The 21,485-nt window shown below is 36.7% G+C and overlaps 2 protein-coding genes and 1 long non-coding RNA gene across 3 annotated transcripts; all 3 read right to left on the reverse strand.

Moving 5' to 3' along the window:
• Positions 1–488: 488 nt before the first annotated feature.
• On the reverse strand, positions 489–9,451 carry mapk15 (mitogen-activated protein kinase 15). Its single transcript, XM_058377276.1, has 14 exons — positions 9,014–9,451; positions 7,476–7,574; positions 7,008–7,037; positions 6,574–6,664; positions 5,628–5,758; positions 5,360–5,523; positions 5,121–5,260; positions 4,854–4,911; positions 4,119–4,256; positions 3,855–3,960; positions 3,381–3,714; positions 3,132–3,265; positions 2,838–2,990; positions 489–882 (listed from the first exon to the last, which is right to left on the reverse strand). The coding sequence occupies exons 1-14, from the start codon at positions 9,080–9,082 to the stop codon at positions 697–699; spliced, it is 1,833 nt and encodes a 610-aa protein (XP_058233259.1). The 5' UTR covers positions 9,083–9,451; the 3' UTR covers positions 489–696.
• Positions 9,452–12,167: 2,716 nt separating this feature from the next.
• On the reverse strand, positions 12,168–13,014 carry LOC131344942 (uncharacterized). The gene is made up of 3 exons (XR_009203417.1): positions 12,880–13,014; positions 12,567–12,768; positions 12,168–12,335 (listed from the first exon to the last, which is right to left on the reverse strand). It is a non-coding gene; the product is annotated as an uncharacterized LOC131344942 (long non-coding RNA).
• Positions 13,015–16,353: 3,339 nt separating this feature from the next.
• Positions 16,354–20,326, reverse strand: vps28 (VPS28 subunit of ESCRT-I). The gene is made up of 10 exons (XM_058378414.1): positions 20,250–20,326; positions 19,545–19,612; positions 19,149–19,177; positions 19,030–19,067; positions 18,805–18,894; positions 18,610–18,715; positions 18,253–18,354; positions 17,787–17,840; positions 17,604–17,695; positions 16,354–17,272 (listed from the first exon to the last, which is right to left on the reverse strand). Exons 2-10 carry the CDS (start codon positions 19,582–19,584, stop codon positions 17,152–17,154), a joined length of 672 nt encoding a protein of 223 aa, XP_058234397.1. The 5' UTR covers positions 19,585–19,612; positions 20,250–20,326; the 3' UTR covers positions 16,354–17,151.
• Positions 20,327–21,485: the final 1,159 nt, after the last annotated feature.

Here is a 21,485-nt window from a genome sequence, read left to right on the forward strand (position 1 = left end):
ATCAGTGTTATTCTCTTCACATGTCAGTGCTCTTAATGTTATGCCTGATCAGTATACATGTATTGTTCTCTGATGAGTCCACCTTCATGAGCATGTGGTGAATAGCACTTTTTGCACTATTTGAGCACCAGCTGGAAAAATTTAAGATTGCTCAGTTCATGTGTCCCTCACCCTACTCAGTTGGTAGCTGTTGTATGTTGGCTAATACCAAATTGGGGGAACATGGAAGAAAATCATTTTGACCTTTTGATACAGCCCTAGGTTATACACTTGTACTGAAAGGTATCCTCAAAATAGTGACGTTTTAGGTCCAGTTATGTGTATTATTGCATATCACATCACATCAAAAATGTGATGGTATCAGTGACAAGTCTTTGAACTTTATATTAGATTAGATTAGATTCAACTTTATTGTCACTGCACATGTGGGTACAAGGCAGCAAAATACAGTAATACAGAAATAAAGCATCCACAGACTCAAGGAGTGTACAAATTACATTTATTGCAGCAAGTTAACTTTTCTGTACAAAGTTTAATCAGACTAGTCCACATTTTAGTTTTCATATTATATCTTGATCATACATATCAAAATTTAATGACAATTTACAATATCCTACATGCAACAGTCCCTTCATATAGGAGTGTATGTTTCCTTTCATATAAATGTATTTACATATGCAATCTAAAAGTCTACAGCTACTGGTGACCCCTAAGCAGGTTGTTCAGCTCTGTTCTGTTGACGGCTCCATAGGCCTGAGAGTAGGTGCCTAGTGTGGCTTGAGGATCTCCTGCAGAAGAAACGTTTGCATTGTTTTGGAAAACTTTCTTGCCAAACCTGAGTGGAGGTTTTGCAGTCCGAGTCTGAGAGGGGTAGCGCTGGTTCTGCACAGTCAGACAACAACAAAAAAAAAAACAACAAGAAGAGCATGTTTGGGGAGCAGATATTCACTACTAATCAGTATTCATTTCATAAACATTTGTCTTCAGCCTTTATTTATTCAATCTGCTATATTAAGGTTGCAGAATTTTAAGTATCCTGCTTCTAATTTAAATCCAACAAAGAATCCCACGTCACATTATAGGGATAAATAATGGACAGGGTAATGAGAAATAGCTGTAATAACTAATTAATGCCTCAGTAAAAGTATGAAAGCTTGAAACCAAACGAATCACCCAGTTTATTAAGGTCATAGTGATTGTGTGTCAGACCCAGTAATAAACCCCTAATGCACATTATAGATTTAATCTAATTTACAAACTATATGCTTAAAGAATATTCAATATAAAAATTCCTGTACATTTTCTATATTTCAAGTAAATATTCTAATTTATGTAGTACCAACATTACTGAATCTTGAGATTCATTTAGTCATTCAATATCTGATGAAGAGCATATATTATTTAAATAAAATGAAACAAACTTGTATCAAACTTCATAAATCAAGAAATATAAAAATATCCACACAAATGAAAATATACGTATCCACTGTTAAGGCAGTAATTAAGTTTAAAACAACCATCCAGAGCTTTAACAAACCTGTGTGGAAGAGAACGCAAATGTATTTTGGTCCCACAGTGAAGATTAAAGACCCAAACATTTCTCTAAGTGCTACAGTGAAATTCTTTGTATGGATGTATGAGAAAAACAAAGAGTTTTTAATCAACAAACACTACACTATGGATTTACTGTAAAAAATGGTTATACCAAAATAAATAATCTTGTGATGAATCTGTGATGTTCTGATGGTCTGTGAAAGTGATTTTAAATGAAAATCTGTCTGTCTTTGTCAAGAGACCACTACTGGTTTAAGGCTGGGTTTCTCTCAAATTAACCTCAAAAACCTGTTATTTTACAAGGGGGACCAATAATTCTAAAGCCATGTGTGAATATTTCATTGTCATTAATTGAATAAAACAGCATGCAAAATGAAACACAACCCCACAACACACTTTTGAGCCATCTCCAAGGACTGGCAGTATAAACCAACAGCATCTAATATAATCAACAGTGAGACATAAACTAGTTACAGGCAGCTTCGCCTAATCCAATGAAGAACACTGTTATGCATCACATGTGAGAAAGAGGCATAAAGCCTACACTGATCAGAGAGATACAACACTGTCATGTCACACATTTGTAAGTAGTCTCAGGGTGTCAGTGCTTTATTCAACTCTTAAGAGATTCATCAGTATCGGATCATTGGATGTGAAGAACCAGACCTCTATAATAACAAGGCCAAAATGCTATCAGGCCAGCTTATCACTGATTCCTATCATCTACTTTATGCTCTTTTCTAGTATCTGTCTTCGGAAGTGAAATATTGGACTATTAAAACAAGAATTTTAAACCATACAGAGAGTTTCTTCCTCTATAAAACCCACTCTGTGCAAATCCATTTAGCACTAATAACAATAATGCTGGAATACACAGACATTTCAATATGCTAATGTTTATACATACTGTCTAATAAGCTTCAAATTGTAATTACTATAATGTACTCTCCGTGCTGGACACACTCTTCTGCACATGATTAAATAATGTTCATTTCTTGACCTTTTTGTTTTTCTTGTTGAAATGTCTCTCTAATAGTCAGTGACTGCTGAATCAAATTCCTAGTAAATGTATCTTATTTATTTAATAAAATCCATTCTGTTCCTGCTTCAGTAATATGAGTTGTGACTTTTATGTTATTGCAAAAAACAGTACAGCTCATAAAGTATGCATTGTATAGCATAATGTACATTAGATTTATGATATTGCATATCTGTATCTGACATAAACAGAACTACAACATAAGACACTGATTTGTAAAAGCGTGAAACAGGGGGCCACTCACCAGCCGTGCAGAGGTGACACACAGGCCTGATGTCAGGATGGGTTCTTCCTTAGGAAATAGAGTGTTATTCTGTGGCTGTAACAGAGTGAGGGAGAAGGAGCGGGTGCCTCCCATAGGGGCTGACTGACCACGCTGCTGACTCTGCTCTACACCCTGTATAGAACAAAACACACCATAACCAAAGACCCAATAGTCTAGAGCATGATGAAATAGCATTAGCAATTAATGCATTTACAAATGCATCCACTTCAAGCAAAAAAGGATTTGAGTCAGAGATCAGGCATCAAGTCTCACCTTGTTAGTTGCCTGTACAGGCAAGATGCTACTGCTGTCATTGTTCTGAGTCTGCTGCACCACCTTTCTGCCAAATCGGTTATGTTGATGCTGAGCAGTCACTGAAGGATTACTTGATGGTCTGACCACATCAGCTAATAAATAAAACATGCACTAATGTTTGAGTGAGTGTTTGATATTTATAGGCAACTGAAATACTCCTTAGTCTGTGTAATTTGTGTATTATATGTACTGTAATGCAGGACTCACTGGACACATGTGTGATTGGGTTGTAAGATGTCTTGGTCATGCATGCGTTTGCAGCTGGATTGCTTTTCCCAACAGCTGTTTGTGTTTGATCTTGTATGGAGACAGGCTTGGCAGTGACTGATCTTGCTCCAGTTTGGTCTTTGTTGTGTTGCAACAATTTCTTTTCACTATCCCCTTGACCCTCCTTTCTCTCAGCCTTCTTACACTCTTTATCTTTTGCATTTGCACTCTCCCGTTCATTTTCCCCAACCTCTTTCCCAGGCTTTTCCTCCACTTTCTGCATCAGATGATTTTTTTTTGCCATTTGCCGAGAGGCCCGTTTCTCCAGAATCATCTGTTCATATAAGATTCAAAGATCAGAAAGCTCTGCAAAATGTTCCTTTTTTTTCAACTCCAATGATGACACAGCACTTGTTATTTTACAGCATTTCACATCACTGCTTCCATGTAAAAATGTATAAAAATGCTATATACCTCATAGAGTTTGTTCCTGTATTGAGTCACAGACAGCTGTATATCATCATCTACAGCAAGAATAACTTCATAGTCCAGACTTGGTTCCCTGGATGGGTTATGAAACCTTTAGTGGAAAAGTAGGAAGACATTTATATGAGGTAGAAATGGGGAAAAAATAATTGCAAGCTTTGCAAGAACCCTTAAGACAATACTATGTGTAATTCTGTTATATTATTATCTTCAAATAATGAAAATCAAGTCAAATCTTCAGACTTCACATACTTGGCCACATAAGAGTGCTGAAGAGCTTCCTCGGCAGTTAATCGTTTATCAGGATTAAAGACAAGCAGGCGTTGTAGCAGATCAAGAGCATCAGGTGGCACTGAAGGCTGCATTAAATCCCTTAATGGCACCTGTGGCCTAACAGTCACAAAAAGCATGTGTTCATTGATCTTATCTGACATGTGTTGGGGCTGAGTCATAATGAAAACAAATGTTTGTGGCAAAGAAGAGCTACAATACATGTGTAATACACACACACAACATGACCTAAGGTTTGTGGATATCTGACCATTCATATGTGCATGCTGTACAACCCTTTCCTAAGATTGTGGAGTGTAGCTGAGGGAATTTGTGTTCATCCAACTACAAGCCAATTAGTATGGTATGGTACTGATGTTAGTTGAGAAGGTCTGGTGCACAGCTCTGTTTTCCATTTTCAGGTGGGGAAACCGTGTCCTCATGAAGCTTGCTTTGTGTATAGGGGCATTATCATGCTGGAACAGGTTTGGGCATCCTAGTTCCAGTGACGAGAAATTGTAATGTTGCAGCATCCTATACAACTGTGTTCTTCTAATGTTGTGGCAACAGTTTGGGGAAGAACCACATACATGTGTTGGTCAGGTGTCCACAAATTACAAAGGATGTAATACACAACTGGTGTCCTCTTTGAAATTTTCACAAATGCCTAGTACCAGACACACAGTTCACATCTAGCCTTTATCTTTGGACACGTACCTAAGCAGCATTTTCTGAATAACAGATGCCCCGTACTCCGACCTGATGGCCTCAACGTCTAAAATTGAATGGAATAACAAATAAGTAACAACAAAACCTATCTGAGTAATTATTCTTAAATTTCAGGCTTATCTCAGACTATCTATCAATTGCTCTACTCAGACATGCTTAAATGTTTGTTAACTAAACTGAATTGATTCCTCATAGCTCTCCCATGTTTAAACAATCATTTCTAACAGGACCAATTGGGTCATAAAGCAACTTTACCTTCTGGCATAGGATGTGGAATAACACTCATAATTTTATCTATCTGATTCATGGTTGAGGTTCCAGGAAAAAGAGGTTTGCCCAGCAACATCTCACCCAGAATACAGCCCACACTCCACATGTCCACCCCTTTTGTGTACCTATACAACACAGAGTAGAGTGAAAACCTAAAAGGAAAAAGGGATCTGTAGAACATCTAATATTATCTTCAAAGAGTGAAAAAAGTATGTGAATGGTACCTAGTGGAACCAAGGAGAATTTCAGGAGCACGGTACCACCGTGTTGCCACATATTCTGTTAAGGCAGGATTCACAGCATCCTCTTGGATCTGGGAGAGGGAGCGTGCCAAGCCAAAATCACACAGCTTGATGAAGCAGTCTGCATCTAGTAGTATATTCGAGGGCTGTAAGACACAGAGAAAGATGGTAGACAATATACTGTAGTGCTACTACAACTTATCAGAGACTTGGTAGCCCTGCATTAGAAACTACATACATGATAACCTACCTTTTGATCCCTGTGAATAACGTTCCCGGAGTGTAAGTATTTGGTGGCTTTGAGAAGCTGGTACATGATATAGCGTTTATGAATGTCCTTCAGAAGGTTGCCTTTCTTAATAACAGCATGCAGGTCAGTATCTGGAAAGAAGAAGATCTGTTCTGCTTCAGTAGTCCTACATGACCTTCATTTACTCCATCAACACATCATATAAAGACATTTATATGTGATCAGACTGCACAGTCAGAATATTGTGAATGCATATTAATGTAAATGTATTCAATGCTGTAAACGCAAGTGTGCTTGGGTTTCATAACAAAGCTTAAGCACATACAAAACTAATATTGCGAATACTGATGCAGAACAATATGGGCAGAATTAGATTAGATTCAATTCACTTTAGAACACTTTATCTTGTAAATATATTTTTGTGTAATGGTACAAGACCTTCGGCTTTATGTGAAGACTGACAAATGTTATCTTCACTTCTGTACAACCACACATATAAGCATCAACTCACATCACAGCATTGTCTGATTAAGAACTGGGCTCAATTAAAAATCTTGAGAGTACATGTATATTTACGTTTATATGATCTGTGATATGCAGAAATCTGTTTAGATACACATATCTATAACTGCAAATTTTGGAGGAATTGATTGCAGTAGCTAGAAATAACAGCAAATATGGCATCTTCTGGTGTCTTAGATCTATGTTAAACGATCTATTATAGTTGAAAATTATCCACATAATTATGATTATAAGTAATACCTACCTGATATGGTTACCTAAGTGACCAATATCAGCTTAAAGTCCAAACTGGTCATAAAATAAAGCTAGGAGCCAAAAAAGCTTTTGATGGAGTCAGCAGCAAATCAAATAAGAGAAAGCAGTCTGGCAAACATCCATATGATTAGCATATTTTCCATTTACTTTTACACCCTGCAATTCTTACCCATGTATTCAAACACCAAGTAAATATCTTTGTCGTTCTGGGCTCGAATGACATTGAGCAACCTGATGATGTTGGGATGATCCCCAAACTCCTGCAGGACAGAAACAAAAGGAAGAAGGACCTAATTAGACATGCTAGCACTAGCAATAGTGCAGACAGTGGCAATATTTCAGGTAATGCTAGTCTAGAAATGCACAGCCAAGCATTAAAGCAAGGTGGCCTAATTATTAAGTGCTTTACATCATTATTCAATGACGAACATTAACGAGAAAGTGTGATTATGTCCGTGATAGCAGCAAAGATGACAAGCACACAGCTGTGAATACATAAATATGTATTATGTCCAGGAGAAAAAGAACCTTTTGCTGTTGGTAATATACAGTATAATACAAACATATTATAAGTATTTAAGGATTAAAGCACAAAGTCCTTACCTGAAGGAACATGATTTCTCTGAAAGTTCTCTACATGACAAAAGACAGAAAATTGGGTTGAAATTCTGGGGCATAAAAATACAGTAATATGCAACATGTAAAGAATATGGGACATGATGGGACATTTTTAGTAATATATAAAGAATACAACATGATGGAACTTTTTTTTTTATCAAAGCATGATGTTCATTCTGTCCATATATAATTAAATTTCATGTTAAGAAACATCCAGTGGTGCTACTGGACAATTATTTAATGCTAAATAAACATCACCTTACAGAAAACCTTACCATATACATTTTTAATCAATTTAGGTCACATATGCATCATATGTGTTAGTTGTTACTATAAAAAAACACATTAAATATATTAAATTTTGCCTAGTGAATTCGGTAGTCCTGTGGTATAAGACATAATAATAGTGTGCATTATTAAAACAACTTCTAATAATAATAACATAAAGTGTACCTGAGCATCAGTTCTATTTCTAAAAGCATCAAATATTTTTTTCACGGCCACTGTCTCTCCGGTCTTCCTGTCCACTGCTTTCCATACGATTCCATATGCCTGCCATAAGAGACAAAAATAATAAAAACAATAATTTGTTTTTATCATTTGTAGAGGAGACAAGAAGCACAGACAATAATGGACTGAAAAAAAAGAACAAAATTCATTTACTTAAAACTCACTTCAAATAAAAGGCATTCAAATTCATAAATACAAAATACAAACCACTTACTAAAATCATTCTTATAAAGTGCCCACAATACATACACCAATCAGGCATAACAGGTAAAGTGAATAACACTGATTATTTCCTCATCATGGCACCTGTTAGTGGGTGGGATATATTAGGCAGCAAGTTAACATTGTGTCCTCAAAGTTGGTGAGCAGGAAAAATGGACAAGCGTAAGGATTTGAGCGAGTTTGACAAGGGCCAAATTGTGATGGCTAGACCACTGGATCAGAGCATCCTCAAAACTGCAGCTCTTGTGGGGTGTTCCCAGTCTGTAGTGGTCAGTATCTATCGAAAGAGGTCCAAGGAAGGAAAAGTGGTGAACTGGCGACAGGGTCATGGGTGGTCAAGGCTCACTGATGTACTGTGAGGAGTGAAGGCTGGCCCGTGTGATCTTATCCAACAGACGAGCTACTGTTGCTCAAAGTGCTGGAGAAGTTAATGCTGGTTCTGATAGAAAGGTGTCAAAATACACAGTGCATGACGGGTCAAGGCTTTTGGCAGCATAACAGGGAGACGAACACAATATCCGGCAGGTGGTCATAATGTTATAATGCCTGATCTGTTTATACAATAGAGGAAAATGTAATTACACATCCCTATGGCTTTTTGGGGACTTCTTTTTTTTATTTTAAGCTTTAGTGACTCAAGTATGCAGCTTACAAACATGGAAGTTTAACATCAGCAACAACAACTTTATATTTGAGGCTTGTCACTACATTTCTACATATTATAAAAGAGTATACCTAGTACGTCAACTATGATTTTTAAAAACAGTTCCCTAATATCAGGCATGGCATAACAGGATAAAATCATGAGTTGACCTTTGTGTTACTTCTTAACAATGCATGTACTGTTCATGTGTTTTATTGACCTTGGGCAGCTGATACAGAAAATAATACACCACAGTATAAGGCCAAAAGTTTGTAGACCATCTTGTTTCCTGACACACACACACACACACACACACACACACACAATTGTATAGGACAAATCCAAACCCTACCCTACCCAAAATTACCACCATGTTCACATTGATCCTTGTCAATAGTGTCTGTAAAATGATTGACAGGCGGCTCATCCAATCACAAACAAGCACCCTGGACCGGAAATCAGTTTTCCAAACGGGTTTGCTCAGCCATTTAATGCACTTGCGTTAATCGCATGGCTTAAATCAGTATTTCCCAACATGTTCCAAATGTCTTCCAGGTTATTTGTAGAAGTAAAAAAAATCGCTCATTGCCCCTTTAAAGGACTTGTCCTTACTTACCCCTTTCCCGAGTCTCCTCTTGATATCATACTTCACTGTGATGTGCTCTTCTACTTCCGTCAGGTTCATTCTGTCTTTTTTAGGTTATATCGTGATAACAGTTGTGCTTATAGCAGATAAAATCAACTATTTCTGACTAGGCTTTGTCCTTCACCCTGTTCTACCTGAATAAATAGTCTCGAGAGCGTTAGGTGTTAACTCGCTAGCTTTAGCTACCTAGAAAGCGCAGGTTGTAACAACTCTACAAAGTTATTCCTCAATTAATATAGCTTTACACTTCTGTTGACATTCAGGATATCGAAAGTCTTTATACTGGCATTGTACTTTGGGTTGAAAAAGTTGAAAAAGAATAAATCTCCCGCAGTCTGACTTTCCTTCACCTGGAGCTCGATGACTTGCTCATCGATTCGTTTTGTAGCCGTTGCCTTGGAGACGCGTGCAGCTGGAAAGGGATGGTTTCTTAAAGGAGCCGCAACACTGTATGGCCGAAGGTTTGTGGACGCCTGACACTCACACACATACACTATATTGCCAAAAGTTTTGGGACACCCCTCCAAATCATTCAGTTCAGGTGTTGTTTTTCAGGGCTTGGCCCCTTAGTTCCAGTGAAAGGAACCCTTTATACCAAGATATTTTGGACAGTTTCATGTGGGATGACCCCTTCCTGTTCCAACATGACTGCGCACCAGTGCACAAAGCAAGGTCCATAAAGACATTGATGAGTGAGTTTGGTGTGGAGGAACTTGAGACCATAGAGACCTGGCATAGAGAGAGAGAGAGATGGATGGATGGATGGATAGTGTCCGAACCCAGAGCCCCTCTCCGGGTAGACACTCCAGGGTGGTTATAGAGCCTTTTTTCAATTACCAATATTATCAACAAGTCTTATAGTTCAGATCAAAAATGCAGGACAAAAACAAAGAAATAAAGTACTCCTCCAGGCTTGGATGAGAAGAAGCAACCGGTTTTATTAAAAAAATATCACCGGAAATGGCACTCAAATACACAGATTCATGAATCGATGTGGTCAAGCACACCCCCCTTCACAAATCCCCCAGTATATATATACCTTCTAGCCCAGCTGCCTAAACTCTTTTCTATGGATGGTTTTGACGTTCACTAATTTTTCCCCCTGAAAAACAGCCCCACCTTTCTGTGGCCTTCATAAGGCCTATGGATCACAAGTTTTAATATTAACACGTATTAGTTGTTGATCTGTTTAAACTTCAGAACTTATTTAGCCCAAAACCACATTTATTTCATTACACCCATTAATTTATCACTTATACTTTAACCTACATAACCCACATGTTCCATATGTTTGTGTACTTGTTTGTTGTTCATGTGTGGTTCAGGGTGATTGCCTGGCAATTACTTAGAATCCCGAGGATTTTTATCTAAGGATTATTATTATTTAAGGAAAGGGTGCTGCCTTTATTTTACTTAAGTTTTCACTCATTGCCTATGTGGTGGTAAAGGTAAAAGGGGTAAAATGGCTCTGTGATCTTAGTCTAGTTTTTTTAATTTAGGTTAACTAACCTAGTTTACCTAATAGTTTAAACTATTCATTTAGTCATTTACTTTATTTTATTTTATTTTATTTTATTTTATTTTATTTTATTTTATTTTATTTTATTTTATTTTATTTTATTTTATTTTATTTTATTTTATTTTATTATTTATGTATTTAGGCTAGGATTAGTCAGTTTATTTTAATCTAGTTTAATTTAATTCTCTAAATCTTTCATTGCTTCATGCTTTTAAGTCTGTATTTTTCCATTACACCTATTCAGCGTTTTCTCCCTATGTTTACATTAACATCAGCCACTGCAATAATATTTTGCTCGTTTCTCCTGGCGCTTCAATAACGTCTTCTCCAAACACACTTCTGTAACGGCACTTGTTGTTTTATTCTCTACTTTTGCCACAAGGAATTTTACCCATTTTCCATTTACCTCGGTAAGCTACTTCTTATTTGCATCGGTGGTGTAATATAATTTCTGTACATTATATAAAGTTTATATTAACTTTAATTTTTCTAAAATTAACGTTCGAGTCAGTGTCATGTCAGATAAGACTGTCGCCCCTAAACTCAAGGATTCTGAATTTCGTCAACATATTTTTCGGTCTCCATGGAGCCAGCTCCATGATATGGTATGATATGCTAGCTTATGCCCTTGTTTACGCCAAAGCCAGAAAGTTCGAGAATAATAATCCACTAATGATGACTCAGCCAGTTTTGCTCATCTCTATTTTTGTGGTTTTATATTTTTTTTTTCCTTTTTTTCCTTATAATGGTTTTACATTTAACAACCTACTCAGATTCTATGTCTATTTTTGTGCTAATTTCATCTATTTACCATAAGTTTAGCTGCTGACTAATGATTATGACAGGTGCTTAATACTGACAGGATTATTCGATAATCAGATAATCAGTAGATTAAATACAATAATTAGATAGGCAACATTGTTCATGTGAGAGTAGGTAAGGATTAGTTATATTGATAGTTATATTTCCTTAAAATCATCATCTGATTAAGCATAACTGAGTGAGTTTAATGATTAAACAATTTATTTCAATTTACCTAGCTCATCTCTTTGTTTTTATTTTAATGCTTAAACCTGAATCGGATCTGTCTTAGAGATTAAAGGAGAGAAATCAAATATATGAGTTGGTTAAGGTAATTCCCTTACTGATTAAAATCAAACGTAATTAATGATTAGATGTATAGTATAAGTTTCAGAAATTTCCCACAACAGACAGACAGACAGACAGACAGACAGACAGATAGATAGATAGATAGATAGATAGATAGATAGATAGATAGATAGATAGATAGATAGATAGATAGATAGATAGATAGATAGTCTGGCTGAGTTTTGGATTTACGTTTGGCCCACATGGAATTATGGCCCAAAGCTGGCCCAAATGCGATTTGCCAAAAGTCAACCAGACCAATACCGGAAACAGACCAAAACTTAGCCATAACTTCACAATGTCACCAGAAATCAGCCATAACTGGACCAATATTATGCCAGAATTCCCAAAACTGAACCAGAAATTACCCATATAAAATTCATTATGCAAGGTATAATAAAAGAATTAAACTACACAAATGCAAAGCAGACTGTTTTATTGATGCAGAAACGTCAAATGAAAACAAATATTTAAAATACAAAAATAACAAAGACTACAGAAACCAAGCACCTTTACACCTTTCCAGTTCACCGCTTTGGCAAAGTCATTTTTGATGGCCAGCCTCATAATTCGCCAGACCGTGTCCTTTACATTTACTCCACCCAGCAATCCTAGTTCAAGTACCTGAAATATTTTAGAAACATGCTGTCACCATTAACTTAAAACACTAACATGCTTCTGTATCTAATACTGATATTGGACTTATGAAACTAGATAAATTAAAATAGTTTATTAACCGTTAGATTTTTTATGTTTTAGACTGATCACATACACTATTTAATTATAACAGTAATTAAAACCAGACCTGTAAGTTCTAACATTAAGTGACTATGCATAACTGACAATTTTACCTACCACTTTTCGTCTAGTTTCTGGACAGGATCGAAGGTCACTTTCCAGAGATGTTAATGACCTTAAGTCTTTAATGGGAAATCTTTTTGGACTTAAATGGTCAGCCTCTGTGGTTTCACAAACATTGTGTGCTTTTAGATCTTGCACCATCCTTATAAGGTTTCTCTGCTGCTCCATAAGAATTTGTTGTTGGACTGGAGAAGTGCTGAAACATTAAAAACAGGAATTGCAAGGTTTACCACACCACACATGCTCTGAAATGAAAATGGCCTTACACTAACAGATAATTTATGATAGAAACAAAAAGAAATCTTACCTCTTATGCATGGGTCTTGGTTTGAGAAGCTTTTTCTCTGGGGTCTGGCTGTTTCAAAACTCCACGGTGACTGTGCTGTGTGCTCGAGAGACTGTAAATATGTGCCGTGTTGCCATGACGGTTCACCATGATGTTCTGCGAGTTCTTCTGACACTCTGGCAGAACTTCTTGCCTGATACTGCTGCTGGGAAAAATGACCGTCATCTTGGGTTGGCCTGTTTCCAGGCTGAAAATTAAGTCTTTTCTCCAAAGATTCAAAGATCTTATTGGCTCTTTTAACAGCCCTTTTTCGCATGTTACTTCGCTCACTATAAGCCAGCATCTTTTCCATTATGCACTGTAGAATAATTTTAGCAACTCTAATATAAAACTAAACTCTAAACACACAAAAGAAATGTACACGAGCCAAAACCATGTCAGGTAAGTGTGTTGTAGGTGAGATTATTTTTTAAAGGCAATTTACCTTAAAGAATTAAAGCTCTAAAACACAAAACCAATGTAGTGCAATCACCAAAGCTCGAGCGGCAGTTTGAAGTTCACCTCCAGACTGCGCTGGTTTATTTATTAGTAGCTAGCTAACTGCTACGCCTTTTCCGGCCCTCCGATCCTCCGGTAGGCGGGGTGTGCGCTTCTTTAATTGTAATAGAGGGATGGTGTCACGGATTGCCCTCTGGAAAAAGTAGTCCTTTTGTAAGGCAGGTTTAATTCCGTAAATGAAAATAAAATACTATTCTCAAGATGCACTGAAAAACACGTCATCGTCAACCGTATGTCACACTGGCCTTTCCGCTATATTAGACCGAGCTAGATCGCACTAAAAACACACGAAGGTTGCGGATTTTTAAAACTTTATTTGTTTACTTGGTTTACATGGAGTGCATACTGATTTTTTCAATTACTTATCATTTCTATAGTTAGACTTTAAAAAAGATTTGATTTTCAACAAATTGTGAAAACTCTAAGTCAAGCATTCATTCTTTGGTTTGGAAAATTAAAATTAAAATTTTATTCATCACATACAAAATCATATACAGTACAACATGTAGTGAAATGCTTTTTATGACTGTCCTACATTTGAAGAAGAAAAGAGTAAAAATTAAAGTGTGTGGACATGAAAAGTAAAGGGATATAGTTAAAAATATAAAGAGAAGGATAGGGAAAATTAAATGTAGAAATTAAAGACAAATAATTGTGAAAAACCAATAGTTATCGGATATGCATATGCAAATATATGTATATATAGATATAAATATATATGTATATAAATATAAACAGTAAGTGTAATATAAAAATATAAAATTATCCAGTGTGTTATAATGCAGCAGAATGTGCTCAGAAGACAGATACCTAATCAAATAACAAAACAGACAAAGTTGTTAATGTTAATTTCAGCTCAAAGTCATAAATCTGTCTCCTTAAAAACCTCAACACTACTTAAAAAGGACCATTTCAAATCCACTCAGACTAAGTAGCCATTCAGTCAGTAGCTCTTGTGTCTTGATGGTGCTGCAGACTGAACCATTGTTCATCTTTGTCTTGGATCATTGACATCTTTGTCTTGGATCATTCTGCAAAACATTTTTTTCATTCCACATATTGACCCCTCCTTGTCTGCCTTAATTGCCCATCAAAATAATCTTGACAATAGAATGATTGTCTTCCCTTCTTCATATTTACTTAATTTATATTCACTTATATTACTGCCTCCTTATAATTAATTACTTGTATACTTAGTTTTTAAATCAATTTTTAATGAAAAGGTCTGCTATTTGATCTTAAATGATTTTTAACTATAACACATTTTCAGTTTGTTATTCTTTTTGACAAAATTAATAATTTATAAATATGTATAAAATAAATATGAACCACTACATGCATCTTACAAGGATACTGTAAAGCACATTCATGCCAGAGATTTTTTAATCTTTGGCTAAGCCAATCCCACCCAGATCTCAGCCAAATATTTTCTTGACCAAACTCAAGCCAGGGCTTAGCCAAACACATACAATTTGCTTTTGGTTGACCAGACTCCAGACTCCAGCCTAATGCCGTTTGACACAAGGCTGTGAAAATGACTGCGCCAGCAATAAGCCAGAAGTGCCAAATGTAAGCCAGACTCAGCCCAAACTCTGTTGCTATCATTCATGGATGGATGGATGGATGGATGGATGGATGGATGGAGCCAGGCCAAAACTGGGACATCTGCCTTTGCATGCACATGAAAGTAATATGGAGTTGGCCTGCCTTTTGCAGCTATAACAGCTTCAACTCTTCCAGGCTTTCCACAAGGTTTAGGAGTGTGTTTATGGGAATTTATGACCATTCCTCTAGAAGCACATTCGTGAGGTCAGGCACTGATGTTGGACAAGAAGGTCTGGCTCACAGTCTCTGCTCTAATTCATCCTAAAGATGTTATGTCAGGCTGAGGTCAGGACTCTGTGAAGGACTGTGTAAATGTTAATGTAAAGTTCCTCCACATCAAACTCTCTCATCCATGGTGTGCAGTCATTTTGGAACAGGAAGGGGTCATCCCCAAACTGGAATTGTCTAAAATGTCTTAGTATGCTGAAGCATTAAGAGTTCCTTTCACTAGAACTAAGGGGTTGGGTTCAACCCCTGACTTCAATGATTTGGAGGGGTGTCCCAAAACTTTTGGCAGTATAGTGTATGTGGACCTTCTCTAAATTGTTGAATTGTTGTAATTTTCCTTTATTGGAGCTAAGAGGCTTAAACCCATTCCATTATGATAATGCCCCTGTACACAAAGCACAGAGCTCCATGAAGACATGGTGTGAGAAGGTTGGAATGGAAGAACTGGAGTGTCCTGCACTGAGCCCTGACTCAACCCCACTGAACACCTTCGGGATGAACTGGAACACCGACTGAACCCCAGACCGCCTCACTCTTACAACATCGGTGTCTGATCTCACTAATGCTCTTTTAGCTGAATGATCACTAATCCCCACAGACACACTCCAACATCTAGTGGAAAGCCTTCACAGAAAAGTGGAGGATATTATAATAGCAAATGTGAACTAAATGTAGAATGTGCTGCTCAACAAGCATATACAGTATGTGTGTGATCGGACACCCTATACTCGATTTCTTTCCCCAATATGGAAAAACATCTCAGAACATGGATTTGATGAATGTAATTTTATTTTTAAAAGACGTTCATGTTTTATTTCGAACCCCCCACCCCCACCCCACCAAGAGTGGTAATTTAATAAATATGACTTTGCATACAATACAGTGAAATTAATTTTTCCAAAAAGAAAATCATGATCCCATCATTTACAGAAATTCAAAATGGGATTAACAAATATTAGCAAAAAATAATAATAATGTGTTACCACAAAAACTACACACAATACATTAGAGTTAAAACAATGTTTACTTCATGTATTTTAAACCCTCTTGTTTCTTTTTTCTGAGAAAAAACATCGACTAGAGAAAGAGCTGGTTCCTCTTCAATCTTTTGTTCCTGTAGTATTTATCTTTTACACAGAACATTAAAAGGTAGTGGACCCTTAAGAATTATTATTATTATTATAATAAGAATTATAAAACCATAATTACACCCTAAGGATGACTGTTGTACCTTTAACTTTTTACAATATTATTATTTAATTATTTTTTACAATAACAGGTACACTTCATGCACCTTTGCAGGTAAAAGATCCACACTAAAGATACAAAAGATGTAGGGTACAGTTTAGTGCCCTTCTTCTGAGTAACACAGCAGTGAGCTTCTGAAAGATATCACGATTAATGCAAACCAAAACGATTACTGTTTTATTACAAAATGTAAAATTATCATGACAGAAGGTAATTAAATTTAAAATCAAACTCTAATTCCAATTTTTAGTGATTGCTAAAAAATTCCCCATGTATGTTTATCCCATGAACTAACTAACCCAGTGTTGTGTTCTCAAAGACATCTGAATATACAAGGCTTCTGTCAAGAGGGTGCATGAAGCTAGAAGATCAGAAACAGGGCTATACAGAAATAGTTGTTTTGTTAAATTCAAGTCAGAAGTTAGAGCTAAGAAAATGAGGTGGACAGTAATATTAACGATAGATATTCAATATTCAGTATTAATAGCAATAATTCAACAAAATATCTCAGCTTGATCACAGGGAGCCGCTGTAGTTCCAAACACCCATGTTCTGTATCACAGGAGACGATTCTGGATGACAGCAAAAAGGGAAAATCTTTTACAGAAGAGAGTTTGGTTACAAAGCGAGTTCGGGTGGAAGATCTGGAGGTGTTTAGGACGAGTGTAAGAATCGGTTGAAGGCATTGTAGGCAGACTCCAGGTCAAAAAGCATCTGCCGAACCTGTGAGTCGTCCAGCTCATCAGAGGCAGACATGCTGCTCAGCGTAGTCAACCTGAAGAGAAAAGAGGTGAAGAAGAAGGACTCGGAGACAAATCTACACTGAAATTTCAGGATGAAAGACATTCCAGCTGTTACACTACAGTGTTCAGCTTTATAGCAAAGCTCTGTTTATTTTTATAGACTAAATTGAGGCATACTATTTCTGTGATGATCAGAAGGTCTGTGATTGATAAAGGCACCTTTAAAAAAAAAAAAAAAAAAAAAAAAAAAAAGCTTTAGCTAGAATTAGCATCTTTGCTCTAGTGCTAAAGTAAAAGCCAAGTCTTGTTTGAGCAAATAATGTGTTTCTCATAATAATAGAAATAAGGGAAATTCATGTTTACCAAAGATTGACTTTGTCTTTGGCCTCTGAATCTGGTGGCATGTTGCTCATCCTGTTCATCGTCTCCATCAGTTCCCGAAGGTCTGGCTGGATCTGAAAGGCAAAGATGTTCCTTACAGTTTAGTTGCCACTAGGACTGACTGTGTTTTAAGTTCTCTCGTATAAGCCACAAAGTGTGATATACCTCATCCATGGCTCGGATCTCCAGCCTCAGTTTGTCCATGACGGTGATGAAGAGCTAGAAAAAAAGGGATCACACAATCATAATAAATAAAGTAAAAAGACACCTGTTCAGTAGCTATGTTTACATCAAGAATAATAAATGTGACTAATGATCGATTCTGAATCTTCTGTTCAAGCAGGATGGACAGATCTTTGAAAAATTCCATTAAACAGATGAACAATTAACATGCGGATAATATTTTGAAGCTGAAGCCACTCAATATAAAGGTGGGCATCGTGTGGTTTAATAAATTGTGGCTTGGCACAAAACAGTGTACAAAAGAAAATCAGTTTAATGGAACTGCTGGAACTATTGAATATCACTAGGCCTATGGCATTTATCCAAGCAGAGGTACTGGTATTGCAATACATCAAATACAAAGCTCTAATAAGATTGAAAAAGAAAGAAAAAAAAACAAAACACCTACAGACACAATGTCCGCAATGCAGCGATTCAGATTGCCCTTGTCATCCTTTATAGTAATTGGTCTGTCTTCTTTTATTCTCTCCATTGCTAGTGGACAGTCGAGCTGTAACAGTAAAGAAAAGATATTATTCAGAGGAGTTAGTTAATTCACACAGACGGTGACAGTACATTCAACCATAACCATTTTATAGCAATGTGGATCATAAAAAAAATCAAATCAATGCTTTACAATTAAAGAGTGACACAATTATCTTATCCTATCATGACAGAAATTCAGAGATGAGGACGTATAAGTAAAGAATTAAAAAATCAACAGTAATCTAACAAAAACAGTGTTCATAAAAGATCAAGGAATTACCCTGTATTTCCTACAAAAGTCATCGATTGAGCCAACATCTGAGCCCTGGACCTGTTTAAAAGCAGCTTTGTACTGCACAAGCAACCTGGAGCAGGCGCCTGTGTATCTGAACGAGGGGGACATTTCAATTAATACAGTCTACACAGTGTTACATGAATCGTAAACACAACAACAAAAAAGCTATACATAACATACTCATTGGGAGTCACGCAGTCCTTAATGTAGGCTTTCTCTAAAGCTTGGAGTGTTTTTACCACAGCAAACAGCTCAGCCATGTTGTCATACCTTTTAACACAGTCCAAGACATTCAACACCAGACAAATTAGACACAGTGCATGCAAACAGTTCATATTTCATTGTTTAACTTACTTTAATACTTTAAGACAAGTAAAAGGATGTGACTATAGCACTATTACTTACTTTTCCCGTTCCCTGGCATTTTTGTACAGCTTGACTTCCTACAAAACAGCAGTACAATCAGGTTACAGGTTTCATAATATAAGTTATTTGAATGGTTCCTATGATATATTCACACTTACCTCATATAATTCAGGCTTATTGGCTGGAGCTGGTTGTAAAAAAGAAAGAAAGAAAATAAAATGAATATATTGGTAAGTATAACTAAATGAATCATGAGCACCTATTTTTATGGATATTAGGTGTTCAGCAGATAACAGGAATCTTCCGTATGTTATGATATTCCATCTCCCTGTCTGTCTCTAGGTCTCGTCTTGTGGTTTTGTGTGCTATATGTTGTGATGTGGTGGAATAGACTACTGTTTCACTTCTCTGTTCTCTTATTGTTTTTTCCTTTTGCATTTTCGTTGATGGCTTGGGAAAAAAACAACAACAACAACGATGCCATCCATGTAAGCCAGATGTATTTCAAGCATCTTGTGCATCTTAGATGGTACAAAAAATATCTTAAAACTTACCTCCTCCCATCCCTCCTGAAGCAGGTATTCCATGAAACATGATGACGATCCCAAGTTTCTCCGCACCTCTAAATAATTAATCAATAAACAATGATCAATTAACAGCTGCTCTGAAGAAAACTGCAGTGTTATCTGCACTTCTTATACTCATGATCTCTAAACCCACGTCACATTTAAACGTCTTACGGTTTGTTTAATGTAAGGCGCAGTCGAAAGGGATGGTATAAAAGAGGTATAGTGTTAGATCTGAGATTTTAACTCTTTACTGTCCCTGAGCGATTAACGCGTCTGGATTGCGGAAATACACAGATAGAAGAAGTGACACTGCCCGTTTGCTTGGTACACGACAGAGACAAACCACCGACATTTAGACATGTTAGTATATCACTATACTTTAAATATTTTAAAAATACATTCATAAAATCTGTAGTGATTTATACATTGTAGATTATAAACGCAGTCTGTCCGAGTACTGTGTTCAACTGTAACAGTTAGCAGAGCAGAGCATAGCATAGCATAGCATAAAACAAGATCATATAGCAATTAGCCAACAAGTTTAGCTCCTCGGTGTACCATATACCTAGAACTCAGATTTATTAACAAATAAATTCCGCTACCGAGCTAAATAAAATACTCTTAATTGACGTATTCCAAAGTCGGACTATTAACGAAAATAGTACAAAAGTAGAACAAAATATAACTCACTTCAAGCTGTGTTTACGTCAAAAGCCCCAGTGTTCGTCGCTGAATCAGTACGTCACATCCTGTTGCGGGAATGGAAGGGAATTGTTTCTGGTTGCCAAGTATTCTGTTTTTAAAATTTTCCAGCACGGCATACTGTAGTTCCGCTTTTCTCATGAGCCACAGACTGGAGTCCTTATAAAAAAAAACTTATTCATCCATCCATCAAGCAAACTTCGAAAACAAAAAGCTGATGCAAAACAAAACAAAACAAAACAAAAAACACAGCAGCTGTATTGCAGTGCATTACTGTTCTTTTGCAGCATCCTCCTCCTCCTCTATAGGCTTCCAGGTGCATTTTGCAGCAGCATTTTCTTTCCCTATGTTTTTAGACTAAATTGAATAAATAAATACACAAAATGGTCCAGCTATCCATTGCCGTGTCTACATTCAGTGAAACATCAAATGCATAGTGGTCTAATGCTGAAACTGTGTACTACTGTACAACTGTGTGCTTCCAACTTTGTGGCAAGATTTGGGGGTAAGACCCACAAATGGGTGTGATGATCAGGATTTCACTAAACATTTACATTTACATTTCTGGCATTTGGCCGACGCTCTTATCCAGAGCGACATACAAAAGTGCTTTAAGTCTCTATCACTGAATAAATTAACACTGATTCAATAGGTTACAGACTTAGGATACCATTAGACTAAAATTGGATGGGTTTTTTTTTCTTTTTTTCTAAAAACATATAACAATATATAAACAGGGAAAGATAAGAGCTAGTTTAAGCGCTTTAGGAAAAGGTAAACATAAACTAAACATTATCAATATAGAGTATAAATAGAAACTTCTACCACTGACCCAACTACAAATTATTATTAAAATACCCAAATTATCTACAAGCACAGGACTTATTAAAAAAAGAAGAAGAAGATGAGCGAAATAGGTCAGCAGTGAAGAAGAGGGAGAATACATATCAGAAGTATTATATTTCAGCAGGGTGGCTTAGTGGTTAACACTGTTGCTGCATAGCAAGAAGGTCCTGGGTTCGAATCCCAGGTTTGAACAGGGTGTGTAGAGTTTGGAGCATTTTCCCCTGTGTGGGTTTACGCCGGGTACTCAGGTTTCCTCCTACAGTCCGAAAACATGTACATTAGGTTGATTGGTAATTCTAAATTGCCTGTAGGAGCGAGTGTGTGGTCGTTTGTCTATATGTGGCCCTGTGATGGACTGGTGACCTGTCCAGGGTGTAC

Source organism: Hemibagrus wyckioides, linkage group LG24, assembly GCF_019097595.1.
Source record: "Hemibagrus wyckioides isolate EC202008001 linkage group LG24, SWU_Hwy_1.0, whole genome shotgun sequence".
NCBI classification, from domain to species: Eukaryota; Metazoa; Chordata; class Actinopteri; order Siluriformes; family Bagridae; genus Hemibagrus; species Hemibagrus wyckioides.

What these genes read in the sequence shown, in the direction of transcription:
- mapk15 (XM_058377276.1), bottom strand. Translation starts at nt 9,082, where the DNA reads ATGAACCTGACGGAAGTAGAAGAGCACATCACAGTGAAGTATGATATC. An exon ending in ATTCTCCTTGGTTCCACTAG is followed by an intron (nt 5,261 to 5,359) that starts GTACCATTCACA and finishes TGTGTTGTATAG; the next exon opens with GTACACAAAAGGGGTGGACA. An exon ending in TCCACATCCTATGCCAGAAG is followed by an intron (nt 4,912 to 5,120) that starts GTAAAGTTGCTT and finishes ATTCAATTTTAG; the next exon opens with ACGTTGAGGCCATCAGGTCG.
- vps28 (XM_058378414.1), bottom strand. Translation starts at nt 19,584, where the DNA reads ATGTTTCATGGAATACCTGCTTCAGGAGGGATGGGAGGAG. An exon ending in AATGCCAGGGAACGGGAAAA is followed by an intron (nt 18,895 to 19,029) that starts GTAAGTAATAGT and finishes CTGTGTTAAAAG; the next exon opens with GTATGACAACATGGCTGAGC. An exon ending in ACTTTTGTAGGAAATACAGG is followed by an intron (nt 18,355 to 18,609) that starts GTAATTCCTTGA and finishes TTACTGTTACAG; the next exon opens with CTCGACTGTCCACTAGCAAT.